At 30.8% G+C, this 13,461-nt stretch overlaps 1 protein-coding gene across 2 annotated transcripts in view; it reads right to left on the bottom strand.

Moving 5' to 3' along the window:
- The window catches only part of LOC145277802 (lipid scramblase CLPTM1L-like), a 54,798-nt gene that overhangs the window by 15,381 nt on the left and 25,956 nt on the right, over window positions 1-13,461 (bottom strand). For both annotated transcript variants that reach the window (XM_080129653.1, XM_080129654.1), the window contains exons 4-9: window positions 13,234-13,417; window positions 9,796-9,923; window positions 7,488-7,560; window positions 4,061-4,178; window positions 3,643-3,737; window positions 1,209-1,293 (exon numbers count right to left, since the gene is read on the bottom strand). In XM_080129653.1, the coding sequence (XP_079985779.1) occupies window positions 1,209-1,293; window positions 3,643-3,737; window positions 4,061-4,178; window positions 7,488-7,560; window positions 9,796-9,923; window positions 13,234-13,417 (683 nt within the window). The remainder of the gene's footprint in view (window positions 1-1,208; window positions 1,294-3,642; window positions 3,738-4,060; window positions 4,179-7,487; window positions 7,561-9,795; window positions 9,924-13,233; window positions 13,418-13,461) is intronic.

Genomic DNA, 13,461 nt, shown 5'->3' with positions numbered 1-13,461 from the left:
TCTAGATTTTGGAGGTGGGCTTTCAGCTTATCAAGCAGATTAGTGCAGTGATGGCCTCTTCATGCACAGTATCTACTAGATCCCATTACTGTAAATTCAAAGGATTTTAAAACAGGTATTTATTTTGGTATGTGTAACACACAACTCTTTAGCTGCATCATCATCCTTGGTGATAACGGAATGATGTTGCATATTGTATATGGATCCTTATTAATAATATGACAATTTATATCCAATGATGGTTCTCAGATGATTGTGGTAGCAGACATCAAATTTATTCATAACTGCCTCTGGAGCTACACAGTTGTTGAAATTGTATATCACCTGCAACACATACCGCATTATTAGGGAAATCTTTGTTCTGTGGATCCATATCTCCTAGAAATTATAAAAAGTGATGCTGTTCATTACACAATGTGCCACTTTATCAGAAGATGTAGTGATCCACAAATTATCATTTTTTGCCATATGGTGAAAGTGCAGAGAGGCCAAGGGATAAGCAGCCATGATTAGCATGCGTCCACTGTAAGGAAATATTGGCTGCAGGCAGATGCAAACTTAGAACCGTTTGATTATGAGGCATGGGTGATCATACAAAATAGTCACTGTTGGGAGTCCAAAATGTCCAAATAAAAGCGACCAAGTTTTTGCGCGAAAATCAATTTTGTTTTGGATGCCACATTGTTCATGTGCATTTTTGAAAGGTGTTCTTTATCTTGTGTTGTTGATGAAGAAGCCAGGATTATTGCTAATACTAAAAGTAACCATTTCATGTTGTCAGTGAAGAGGAGAGACAAGGATTATTGCTGATATTATAATATAATTATAGCAAACGTTGTCACTGTCATTATTGAGAGAAATTACTTAATCAAACACATCAAACAGTTCTCGATTCATTTCCAGGTTTCGGTACCATAACCAAACAAATCTTTCATCCCAGTATTCATTTCCTCCCAAGAAATATCTTGTTTTCACCCTGGTTTTGCATGTGCATGAGATAGTACATAAATAAACACAATAGATTTATGAGGATTTGAACTCAACACAAACAGTTCCATAGACTGTGACAGTATCCATTAGAACAACTAGGCACATTGGTAATGAATTAAAGAAGCAAATCCTTCAATATAAACAATTACTCTTTTCTCTTAAAATCAAATATACAAAATAAAAAAGAAAAAAGATTTTCTTTTCTACAATTTATTTACCTCCTCGACTTGAAAGGCCTTCCATAGACTTTTTACCTCGCCAGAAATTAATGTCATGTTTGAAAGCCAGGAAGTCAAACAGAAGCTGTTGAGCAAAAGAAATATAAAAATATAAAAAACAAAAAACATGAAATTGTTGTGTGCAGAAATCAGAAATGTGTTATACTGGTATATCATTTTTCCTATGTAACATCTAAATGAAAACATTTAAAAAACGTAACCTCTACACAAAGTTGTCTGTACTATTTTATCAGATTACACATTCTCTCTAAATCTATTAATTCATGGAAATAAAAATGAGTTCTCTTCATATCTGTCATGTAATGATCTTGGCATTTTTTTTGTTCTGGATCCAAAATTTTTTAACAATCAGTTTAGTACATTTTCTTTAATAAAGTTTCAAGATAATATGCTACAAAGAGACATTCGTTATGACAACCATACACCTCAGTATTTGTATTCTTTTGTAGAATTTTTACATTATCTTTTAAATATGAACCTGAATTTTAGTGTCGTAGAATAATTATAAAACAATGATACAATAGATATAATAGATGGATACAAAAAGTCAACATAGTAACTGAATTTTTGCCTCAATGAAAAATAAGCATAATTAATTTTAATTAAAAAAGAAAATAAATTTACATTTTATTTTAAGCATAAGAAAATGAAATTGCGGATAATTAAAAGAATTTTCTTAAAAAAAAAATTAATCTGTTAAAAATCACTTAAATGTTTAGACTTATAATTAAAAGCTGTTCTCTTTTTTCTCTCTCAATTTTTTTTTTTTTAAATAAAGGAAGCATTGTAAACAATATATGTCCAAGAAATATTTTGAGTTTTGGTAGTTTATGCAGTAAATGAAATTCTGTATAAAAAATAAAATTGAAATAAAATATGCAATAAAAAATTTTTTTTGGCTTTGGAGTGTAAACTGCTTATATATATATAATTTATAAAACTCACTATGTCTCCATATTTTCAAACTATCTCTTTTGAAACTAAAAGTTGTAGAGCGGCACTAAAGGCCTTAAATGATTAGATTTTTTTATGGACCGTTCTTTTATGGGTCTTTAGCCGGTTAAAATAGTTTTTAAGGGGTCAAAATTGAAAAAAATTCATTATACATTTTGTACATGCATCTTAGTTTATTTTTAATCACTTCATATGCATGTTGTGTTAATACAGTGGTAACATCATCAGCTTTGAATGCTACAGTTTTGGTTTCAATTCTAGCTGATGGCACTCAAATACTTTTGTTTTACTTTTGAAATCATGACTATATTAATATATACAAAATCTGGACAAATTAAAATATACTTAAGTGTATTGTACAACCGGGCACCCCTCCCTGCTAGTATATATATCTATATAATAAAACTAACATACATTATCAATGTAATTCATGCATGTATTTGCAAACATCAGAAGGTAATAACAGATGATTCAATTGTCATAAGATGATAGAGTTAACTTTAAATATTTGAGTTGATATAAACTCAGTAAATGGTTGGCTCCCACTCATTGTGTGAATATGAGCAGTTTGATATAGAAATTATTTGATATGAATGTGCATTGTTTAAACTGCTAAACATCATCACATGGTTATCGCGATAAATTCTGGAGCAAATGGACTAAAGAGAGGATATATGCCTTTCTTCTATAGGCATAAGAAGGCACATATTTAATGCATTCTTTTTAGGATTTTGTTAGGTCTATTTTCAATTTTTTTTCTTGCCTGAGAAATATATTTTCTATTTTGATTTGGAAGCAGTTTCATACAAAATATGGTAGCCCTTTTTTGTTAATTTATCTTAGTGATTGCACAAGTATATATCACTAGAAAATTTTCCCAAACAAGTTTTGCACCACTTTTAGGTCTCCTTACAAACATTAAAATCAAGATAGAATGTTACTAAACCTTGTGTCAAGAATCCTTATTTAATGATTTTGATTTTAGAAAATGTCTAATATTTAAGGTTTAAATGGTCTTACGAAATTGAACTTCAGAGAAATCTGCTTAGTTGGTGTTTGATGACCATAGATTAAATTAAATACATGAAATAATTGAATTTTTAAATGGCAGTTTGTGCCTAGATTATGTGCACTAAAACTCTTTTAATATATTCCATAGAAACTAAAATATGGAGAATATTTATTAATTGATGTCTAATAGGTATTGTTAAAATCTATAAAAAATTGAAGGTATCTGAATTTTCACAAAGTCCTCCTCCCTTTACAAAAAACTAATTGAAAGCATGTATAGCTTACATTAAAAAAAACTTTACACTTAGCAGATGTGTTCCAAGATTGATAACGATTGGTTAATTAGTTTAGGAGTGAATTCTGAACATACAAACATAAACTTTATACAGAGAAACATATATACACATATATTATACAAAAACATTAATATAATAATCTAGAAACTTACATGAAAAGCAGACACAGCAAATGTCATGAGTAAAAGAACCAAATTGGTATCTGTAAAAATTCCTTTCACTTCATCGACATCTTTATCTTTGAAACCTACAATTAATAAAAATACATTTTATGATACTTGTTAATATAAATAAAGCAAAATCGATTTTTTCAACTTTATACAATTCTAAAAAAATATAAACTCTTTAATTATCAAAAAGGCTTGATAAAATCCTACATTATTTAATATTTAATATTCCATAGAATACAAAATATCAAATTTATTTCTCAAAGTGAGCATGTTATATACCCAGCAAAATATTTTGGAAATTTTTTTATATATATTACAATTAAAACATTGGATGTACATGCAAAAAATATTTTTAAAACAAGATCAACCAAAGGTTATGCCCATATTAAGTTGGACTCACCCAATAACCGCATAGTTTTCATAGATTCCAAGATACTAGTCCACAAGCGCAGCTTCCCCAAAGAAATGGGAGAATATGTAATCTTCAATTCCAACTTTCTAGTCGTCTTGTTAATGGGCTATAAAAACAATCCAATAGTAAACTTTTAATGACTGAAGTCAACAAAACAGAGTTAATACACTGGCTTAACAAAAACTCTTATTTTTGAGCTAACTCACAAGTTTGAAAATTTTTATGTTGCGCCAAAATTTAATAAAGAAAACATAAAAGCTTTAAAATAATTTAAATAATTTTAACTGTTGGTTAGAGTTTAAAGTTAATAGCCTAAAACTAATCTGTAAATAAAAGCAAAATAATTTTACTTTTAAAAAGGCAAATATTTTAATTATTTCCTCCAAAAATGAAAGCAAATAATTTTTTAAAATATTAAACATTTAATAATTCTGTCTTTCTACAATTTATTTACAAACTAATTAGTAAATTAAAGGATTATTGAAAGGTCTTCTTTAAAATTATTACTTCTTACATAAAACAATGAAATATGCATTTATTTATATCTGCTAGTTTTTTTTTTGCTGTGAAAAAAGAAAGTTTAACTCTACCCAACTCTATATATTATTTAATTGGAATTCATTATTGAGATGAATATTATTTATTAATTTTATTTATTGAGGACTATTATCCTCTTCTTTTTATTAGTTGTTTCATGACATTTTGACCAACTATTCCTCTAGCCTTCGTCAGGTGGTAACCATGACGGGATTGGAACTCCGAATCTCCTAACTGCATCCACAGCAATTACTGCCAATTACTGAGATGACAACAACTACGGAAGGCATTAATTGCTGTTGATGCAGTTAGGAGATTCAAAGTTCCTATTCTGTCGTGGTTACCACCAGAGAAATAGTTGGCTGAAACGTTGTGAAACAACATCTATCCAACTACTTTCATTATTTCAAATAACCAACATTTGAGTTAACTGCAGAATATCATAACACAATCATTTTTATTTGTCTTAATAATGATGAGAGCATAATAAAAATAAGAAAAATTAAAGAAAACAGTGAACTGCTACTTTCACCGTTTTATCTATTTTTGTTTATCACAAGAAACTCAAATAAAAATAATATCCATTCAATAACTCTTTAAATTTTGTAAACAGAATAAAAAGAAATAACACTTTGTGTGCAATTTGATGATTAAAATAGATATTTTTATTCTTCAAATATATCTTAATTTTTTTATGATCAAACAAATGGAACAATTACACAATTGTACTTGAATTAAAATTAAAGTTTGAAGAAAAATAGATTATTCTTTTCTATCAAATCTGAAAAGAATTATATATTTTATTTAATAATGCAACAAGTCTCTACAATATATATTTAGTTTCATTGATCTTGTTTACAAAGTTCAGACCAAATTATTTGTATGTGGCACTTGTATATTTTATTTTTGCTTGAATCATTTCTTTATGGGCCAATTTTTATAGAACAGTAAAAGAATTACCAGTCAAATGAATATTCATGCTTTAATATAGTAAAGCAAAAAGTGTAAGCGGTAACCCATCTTCTCCCATATTTTATTACAAAAAGCAGGGAAAATAACAAAAAATTAATTCAGGCTGAACAAGTTTTTAAAAATATTTATCTGAATATAATACTATGTACTGGCCATGAAAAAGTCCATTTTGGTGATATGTACAATGTTTAGACTAAAATATATATTTTACTGAGTGACTCAACAATTTTGATCCCTTGCATTTAGAATATCATTCATCCCTTTCTTAAGATTATCAGAATTAAAAAGTGCATTCAAAATAATATTATTGAAAATCTTTTTTGTGGATGTAATTTAACCCCCCCCCCAAAAAAAAAAAAAGAAACTGACAGTACTCCCACTACATTCACGTTATTAGCACAACTTAATTTTGCTGTGTTCTCTTCACTGCCAAACACTAGACTCAATATCCTTCACAATTCGTCTTTATTGCAAGCACTACTCTCATATGCAAATTCTTTTTTGAAATCTAACTCTCAAATAGTCAGACTCAACATGGTCGTATCAACTTTACTTTTCTTGCCAAAATAGTTTGTAATCTAAACAGAAAAAAAGAAGAAATGATAGCACTTCCACAACATTCATATTATTAGCATGACTTCTTAGTTCCAATAAATTCTCTTTGTTGCCAAACACTACTCATTCTCCTTCACAATTCATCTTTCTAATTGCAGTCACTCCTCTCATATGCAAACTATATTTTGAAACCACAGTTGAGAAAGTATATTTAGTTGAAGAGGCTAATGAGGTTGTCCAGTTTCCAGTCTGACTACAAGCGGAATAAGTTCAAGGAAATTTTTGCCATTACTAATCAGCAAATTGATACCGGTCTTAACCAAGAAAAAGTCTATCAGCCACGTATATGTGGTGTGATGGTATTTTTCGTCATTTAACATGCTCCATAATTTATTCATAAGTTTGCAATATTTTACATAAAATGCAAACCAAAGTGACCTCCATTGGCTGGTAAAATCATGTTTCATAGATTCAAAGAGTGAAAAAAAATTTATTTAATCCGTGAATTTAATTGTTATTTTGTTTTATCTGCCTTATGACATCAACCTTTTTAGGTTATTTAATACCAAATTATATTATTTATAAAAAATGATTCATTGTGAATGATTATTTGTATACATGTTGCAATTTTGAATTTTTGTGATTGGCTTGCAGATTCATATTGAATAATCCTAATAATAAGACTGTTGTTCTCATCTTTAGTGTAATTTTCAAGGCAAGGACATGTGGCATAATGGATAAAGTATATGGTGAAATTCAGTTGTAAAATTACACTCTTTTGAAGGTTGAATGTTCAATCTTCAGTGCGGGTGATACTCAAAATACAATTGTGAATTAATTAGGACTACTATCCAATCATGGCTGATGGAATGGAGAGTATGAAACCTCAGTGGATTAGATAAAGCATTCTGTCCAAAATTCCATGCAGATTTCCAAGTTCAACAGAAACATTCCAGAGTTTGACATGATACACCTAAAATGTTGTGAAAATAACACTCACAATGAAAACAGTAGTCTAAATAATCCAAATATGAACAATTTGCTATTTTAACCCAAACTACGGGGTGTTTATATCTTTGCAAAATGTATTGCAATGTAAGTGAATGTCATAAATTTAAATTTGAATTCCACTTATTGTGTGTAAATTATGAACAATCTGTAGAATTTTAATTTGTACAAAACCAATATACAAGTTCATCAATTTAGAAGACTAAAGATTTTTCCCTTAGCAGTAATTACCCATTTATTGTGAAGTTCCATTTTCACAAAAAGAACTTTTTATGAATTCACATCTAAAGCAAAAATTGCTGGAATTGTGATTAAGAAAATGTGATTGCAATTAGCTTCTTACCGTTAGATCACTCAATCTGGTACTAAGTTCATCAATAAACACAATTGGCAAATAATAGCCTTCAGGAGAGAATCTAAAAAAGAATAAAAAAATATTGTAGATCTCCAAGAAAAACCATTGGAAGAGGAGATGAATTGCGCATAAGTGAAAGCGTGCAAATGAAATAGTAAATATTTAATACACAAATTAATTATTAACTTAGCAATTAATATTAAATATAATTGTATTGGTCAGTAAAAAATTAGCGATCTTAAGAATAAATTTGTTCTTGTGAAACTAAATCCATGATAAGCCAAGATTTCTTCAATTACTAAAACAATTGATTTTGTGAATCAGATTGATACAAACAAGATTTTGTGAACCAAACACTCATTACTGTTATACTTAAGACTTGTTTAGATAATTTTAAATGTAACTGCATCTAAAAAAAAAAAAAATAATAAATAAATAAAAAAAAATAATAAATGCAATATCATTCAGTTTAGTGTCTGTTTTACATACTGGCATATGTTAGACAACTTTTATGTAAACGTACACAATGCTAAAAAATGGGCTCATGCTAAGACTGCATGCTACTTAAGAGTCTACAAAAGTTATAACTACTTTAACTTCAACAGTCAATTTTTATATTGTGTGATTAAACAGTCGATAATTTTCAAGTGACTTCTATGCGGTTCAAATATGACTGTCACTTCATGTCTATGTTTTGTACAAAAACAGGCAAAAAGAGGATTTGTCTTTTCGGTGAACACGCTATTGCGTAACACTAACTTGATTTATTTGGGATGGAACCATAAGCTTAAATTTGAACATTTGTTAAAAAGAGCAAGCAAACAATATTTTTACATTAAAAAATATATAATTTCTATATAATTTATTTTAACATCTCAGCTTCCGAAGAAACATAAAAACAAACATAAACAAAAACATAAAACGAAACAAAGTTAACAAAGCTGGACTTCGCACGACCATGTTGAACGAAATTGGCCCTCAGTGTTAACATTTCAAAGTTGATTGTCATCACATTGCTGCTAATGCAATAACACCTTCTCCATTTTACTTGTCTCCCTACAAGTACAAAGAAAGTCAGGCACATTTGAATGTGAAGAGTTCCAGCTCTTCCACAAAGGCCTTTATCATTGTGCCACAGTTTGGATTCAGTTGGGCTCAGAGTCCTGATAGCAAGTTTGTCATTTGGTATAGAAACCAAGTATTTTAAATCTCTCAATATGAAACATTGTTACTTGTTTTAAGTTTTAATTGTGATTTTGTTTGAAGGCAAAATCTTTTTATTACAGCAGTGATCAAGACGACATAATAGACATTACAGTCAGCATTGAATTCAGACAAAATCACTGAGCTGATAACCACAATCTGTGCAGTAAACACACTAATCATACAGATTTTAGAAATTGATTTCGAAACTAACCTATAACTGGTAAAATCTTTATTTGCCCCTCTTTCTCAAAAATGCATCCCATTCTTTCAATGCAACGAAACCAGCAAAGTTTCCTGTTCTGCATACATTCCTTATACTGTCCAGTTTTAATCTCCTCTGAGATCATTAGATTAAAACCTGTGTTTAAGACTCACATTACACATCCATTGTATCATTTTTCTTCATGCAAAGCATGCCTACAACTCTCATTGGCTAGGTTTCATTTACATACACATGTCTGATAGATTCTTTCTTTGGTAGACAGTAATAATACTGCTGGTTAGTAATGGTAAAAGTTCCCTGAAATTACTCCATCCATCCTACAATCACAGTAACATCTACTCTACCCTGTGATTCAATGGTATCACCAAAGTTACAAAACTTTTTGACAACCTCAGTAGCTTCATCATCCAGATATACTTTCTTCTTATTTGAGTTCTCATGCTTCCATCGTCTTATACTTTTTACACAAACTGGTTATCTGCTCTCAACCTATTAGTATTTTTGTACTCCTACTTTAACATTAAAGCAGTCACTAAATGTGTTAATTCTAACATGAGTATTTCTGCATACTGCTTAAACAACTTGCTCCAACCACTCACTTGCCACTATAAAGTATAACAGACATCTCTTTGGCACTGTCAACAGCTTTCTTTAAACCCATAAAAGCAAAATACGGGTTCCCCTTGTATTTGTCTCACGATAAATATGACATCAGTGATACTTCACCTGCATTTCCTCTATGCTTATCTGACTTCCTATTTGCTGCTCAATTATTCTCTCAACCACACAGTGATAAAAAATTAACTACTCACAGAACATTAGCAGTTGAAAAACCAGAAACTTCTATTAATATTTCTTTGTACTCACTTGATGAAACGAAACAGTTCTCCAGGTATTGCATGTTGCTGAAAAGACAACTCGTCTTGAACAATATTGATGGTCAGCTTAGATTTCCAATGAGTGACTGGTTTCTCACGTAAATGCCATGAAACATTCTAAAAAGAATACAAAAAATTAGTTTCTGAATGTTTGAAATAAGTTTATAAATTAGAGTAAATGAGCATTAGGTGTAAACAAAAAAATGGAAAGGTTTAGAAATCCCCATAAAACAAACTAGTAATCCAAGTAAAAATAATTACAGACAACATAATTATGCAGCCATTTTTAATTGTTCTGTCTGTAACAAACAATCTCAATCTTCACAAAACATCATTAAAGTTTAACACTATAAATATTGCTATAATGGCTGAATACAAAAACTTTAGCCAAAATTTGTTCAATAAGTGCAGATATTTGATGACTTTTTAAGAAATAAAAAAGTGAATTCTTATAAAATAATTTCCATAAAACAAAACAAAAAAAAACTTCAATTGTTAAAATAAAAATTAAGGTTTATTAGTCTATGCACTTAGGTGCACAAACTTTGTGCAATATAATTTTTTAAATTATGTTTTATGGTAACACAAATGCAATCCTGTTTCAAGAAATTGTGATTAAAAGACAATTGCATCTGTGTAGTGATTCAAGATACATCTTCATTATCCTTACCTAAACAAATAATGGACGAGTTCCCCAAGAGATGCTATAAAATATTATTTTCGACTTTAAAATATTTAATAAATCATTAAGTATCCTATTACTAATAATCTAACAAAAAAAGAAAAGAAAAAAGAAAAGAAACATGATGAAAAGATAAATAAAAAAAAAGAAAAAGAAATAAAAGCGAAAAAAAAAGGGAGAATATAGTTTTTGTTCATAGTTGATAATTGAATATGGATATTTATTTTATTTTCATACATTCTAAGTATTACTTACTGTAAACAGATATTTTGAGTAAAAATATTTGGACAATGTACAATCAATTTGCTTAAAAAGGTGATAAACTTTTTGAAAATGAATTTACATGTAACATTATTAAAATGACATGAAAAACATTTTTAAATTGTAACTTAATAGTAGTAAAAAAAAAAAAAAAATAAAGATAATTTAAAGAAAATTTTTTTTTATTCTAAGACAAAGTCAATTTACAAGCGGCGTTCAATAAGTAATGCCCCTGACCCACTTCTAGTTGTCTGATCTAGCTGAAATTTTGCATGTGCAATGATTTATATCTCTACGAGTTATGTGACAAATTACAGCTCTGAACTAATTGTGGTTTCTGTTTTGCAGGTGTTTGAACCGAGTCAGTTGTGAAATGGAGCCTGTTGAATGTTGAGCAGGGATCCGGTTTTTGTATTTGAAAGGACGCACACCACAGGAGACGTGATGAAATGAAAGAAACTTATGGTGATAATGCTCCATCATATTGTTGTATATTGGCTTATATTGGAGGAGATGATATATTAAAACGTGTCACGTGTTATCTAATGGATGTAAGATATTGTTCTTTTAACAGACAGATAATAAACGTATAAATCGTATGTATGTTGTTAGCCAGGGGGACATGATATTGACGTGTAAACCGAGTCATGTTGTATCAGACTTATCACACGGGATATTTTTACAGTTCATATATAACAAGAATAATATATGCTTCATACTTTTTTCTTGAAGAGTTCTTTTAACTTCCTGCTGCTCCGTGACAAACCATGAAGCGATCAGCACCATATAATTGAGACAACTGTTCTTATTTGTGAAACCATTAAAATAACTCTATATTTTTATAATATAAATTTATTACAGTTGTCTCAAATGGTTTTCACAGTATCTGCAGTTTCTAAATTTTCTATTCTTACAGCCCACTCCTAGCTGTCTGTCCACCCTTGTTTAGACGTCTGTCTGCTCTGGTGGTCAATCCTCAACTCTCTGAATCTCTCCAAAACTAACTACATCACGTGTTCTCTTACGTCTCATACCAATCTAATCAACCTAGTTATTTGTTTATTCAAAACCTCAAAATAATGTTTACATATATTTTCTATTTTCACATTCTTTTTGCGATTCACACGTCAATCATTTCTTTCGCAATTTAATTGTTTATTCTTCTAATCATAATAACTGATCAAGCGACCATCCGTCGCTCAAATCAATTAACAAGAAAACAATAACAATAATGTTTTGACCCTTGACCCCGCTTGCCACAGTTAACAGATACTACGCTATGATCACAACCTAAAGGGTCATAACATTACAATATGATCTTGTAAAACATTGGCATCATGAATTCAAATGTGGCCGGAAGGCTGTGGAAACAGCTCCCAGACCTGGTCCCCCCCCCCTTCTGCCATTGATGAGGCCTGTCCATCAAGTTGAGGCTGCCATTTTGGAAGATCGGCGCATTACTATTCGCCAAATAGCACAAGATGTCAAGATTAGTACAGGGTCTGTGGAAACTATCATTCATGACCATTTGCATATGCATAAGGTGTCTGCCAGATGGATTTCCAGGTTGCTCACACCATTCCAGAAGCGAGAACGCGTTGAGTGCTCGAGGATGAATTTGGAGATGTGCCAAGAAGATGAGTCAAAGTTTTTCAAAAGACTGATTACACAGGATGAAACCTGGGTCCATTACTATGATCCAGTCAATGCAATGGAAGCACTTGGACTCACCACCTCCAAAGAAGGCAAGGGTGCAGCCCTCCGCTGGCAAAGTCATGCTCACAGTCTTCTGGGACCAGGACAGAGTAGTGATGACAGATTTCCTGGCAAAGGGTACTACAATTACAGGAGCCTATTATGCTTCACTTTTGAGGAAATTAAGGGAAGCTATCAAAATCAAGAGGCAGGGCAAGATCAGCAAAGGTACCCTCCTCCTGCAGGACAATGCTCTGGTCCACAACTTGCATATCGCCAGATCAGAAACACGGGCGTGTGGTTATGAAATCCTCGCCCATCCTCCCTACTCTCCTCACCTTGCACCCTCTGACTTTCACCTCTTCCCAGCCATGAAATTGTTTTTGAAAAGAAAGTATTCCCCAGATGATGCAGCCTTGATTTCTGAAGTCACGTCATGGTTGGAGAACCAACCTGGAATGTTCTTTAAAAAAAAAAAAAAACGGTCTCCAGAGCTGCATCAAACGATGGAAGAAATGCATAACTCTGGGTGGTTCCTATGTAGAGAAAAACTAATAACTGTGTCAAGTTTCGTTGCTCTACTGCTATGGGAAGTGGGTCAGAAGCATTACTTATTAAGGAAGCATGGTTCCTTCTTTACATTAACCTGTTTTATTTCCTATAATCACTTTTTACACATAAGCAAAATAAAAAATAAAAAAAAAACTACCTAAAAAGAAAAAAAAAAAAGAAATAATCAAGAAAAACCGAAGAAAAAAATTCTAAGCAGGTTTTAAAAGAAATACTTACAGGTGCTTTATCAGTAAGCAGGTTGACCACTTTAGACTGGGGGACTGTGAATGATGTTAAGGGGACCCACGTATGGATGGTATGCTTATCCAAAAAGGGCTCTCTTCCACGCAGGTGAAAGAAAATATGTGCATACAAAGAACCATTGTTTCTCGTCTTTAAAGGAATGCTTACATTCAAATGTCTAGAGTGAAAACAGAACAATGAGAATTGCAATAATTAATACAA

This window comes from Euprymna scolopes, chromosome 6 (genome assembly GCF_053919585.1).
Source record: "Euprymna scolopes isolate OS-2025 chromosome 6, ASM5391958v1, whole genome shotgun sequence".
NCBI lineage: Eukaryota > Metazoa > Mollusca > Cephalopoda > Sepiida > Sepiolidae > Euprymna > Euprymna scolopes.
Note: the sequence above shows the minus strand (reverse complement) of the source record. Positions and strands in the feature narration are given on the sequence as shown.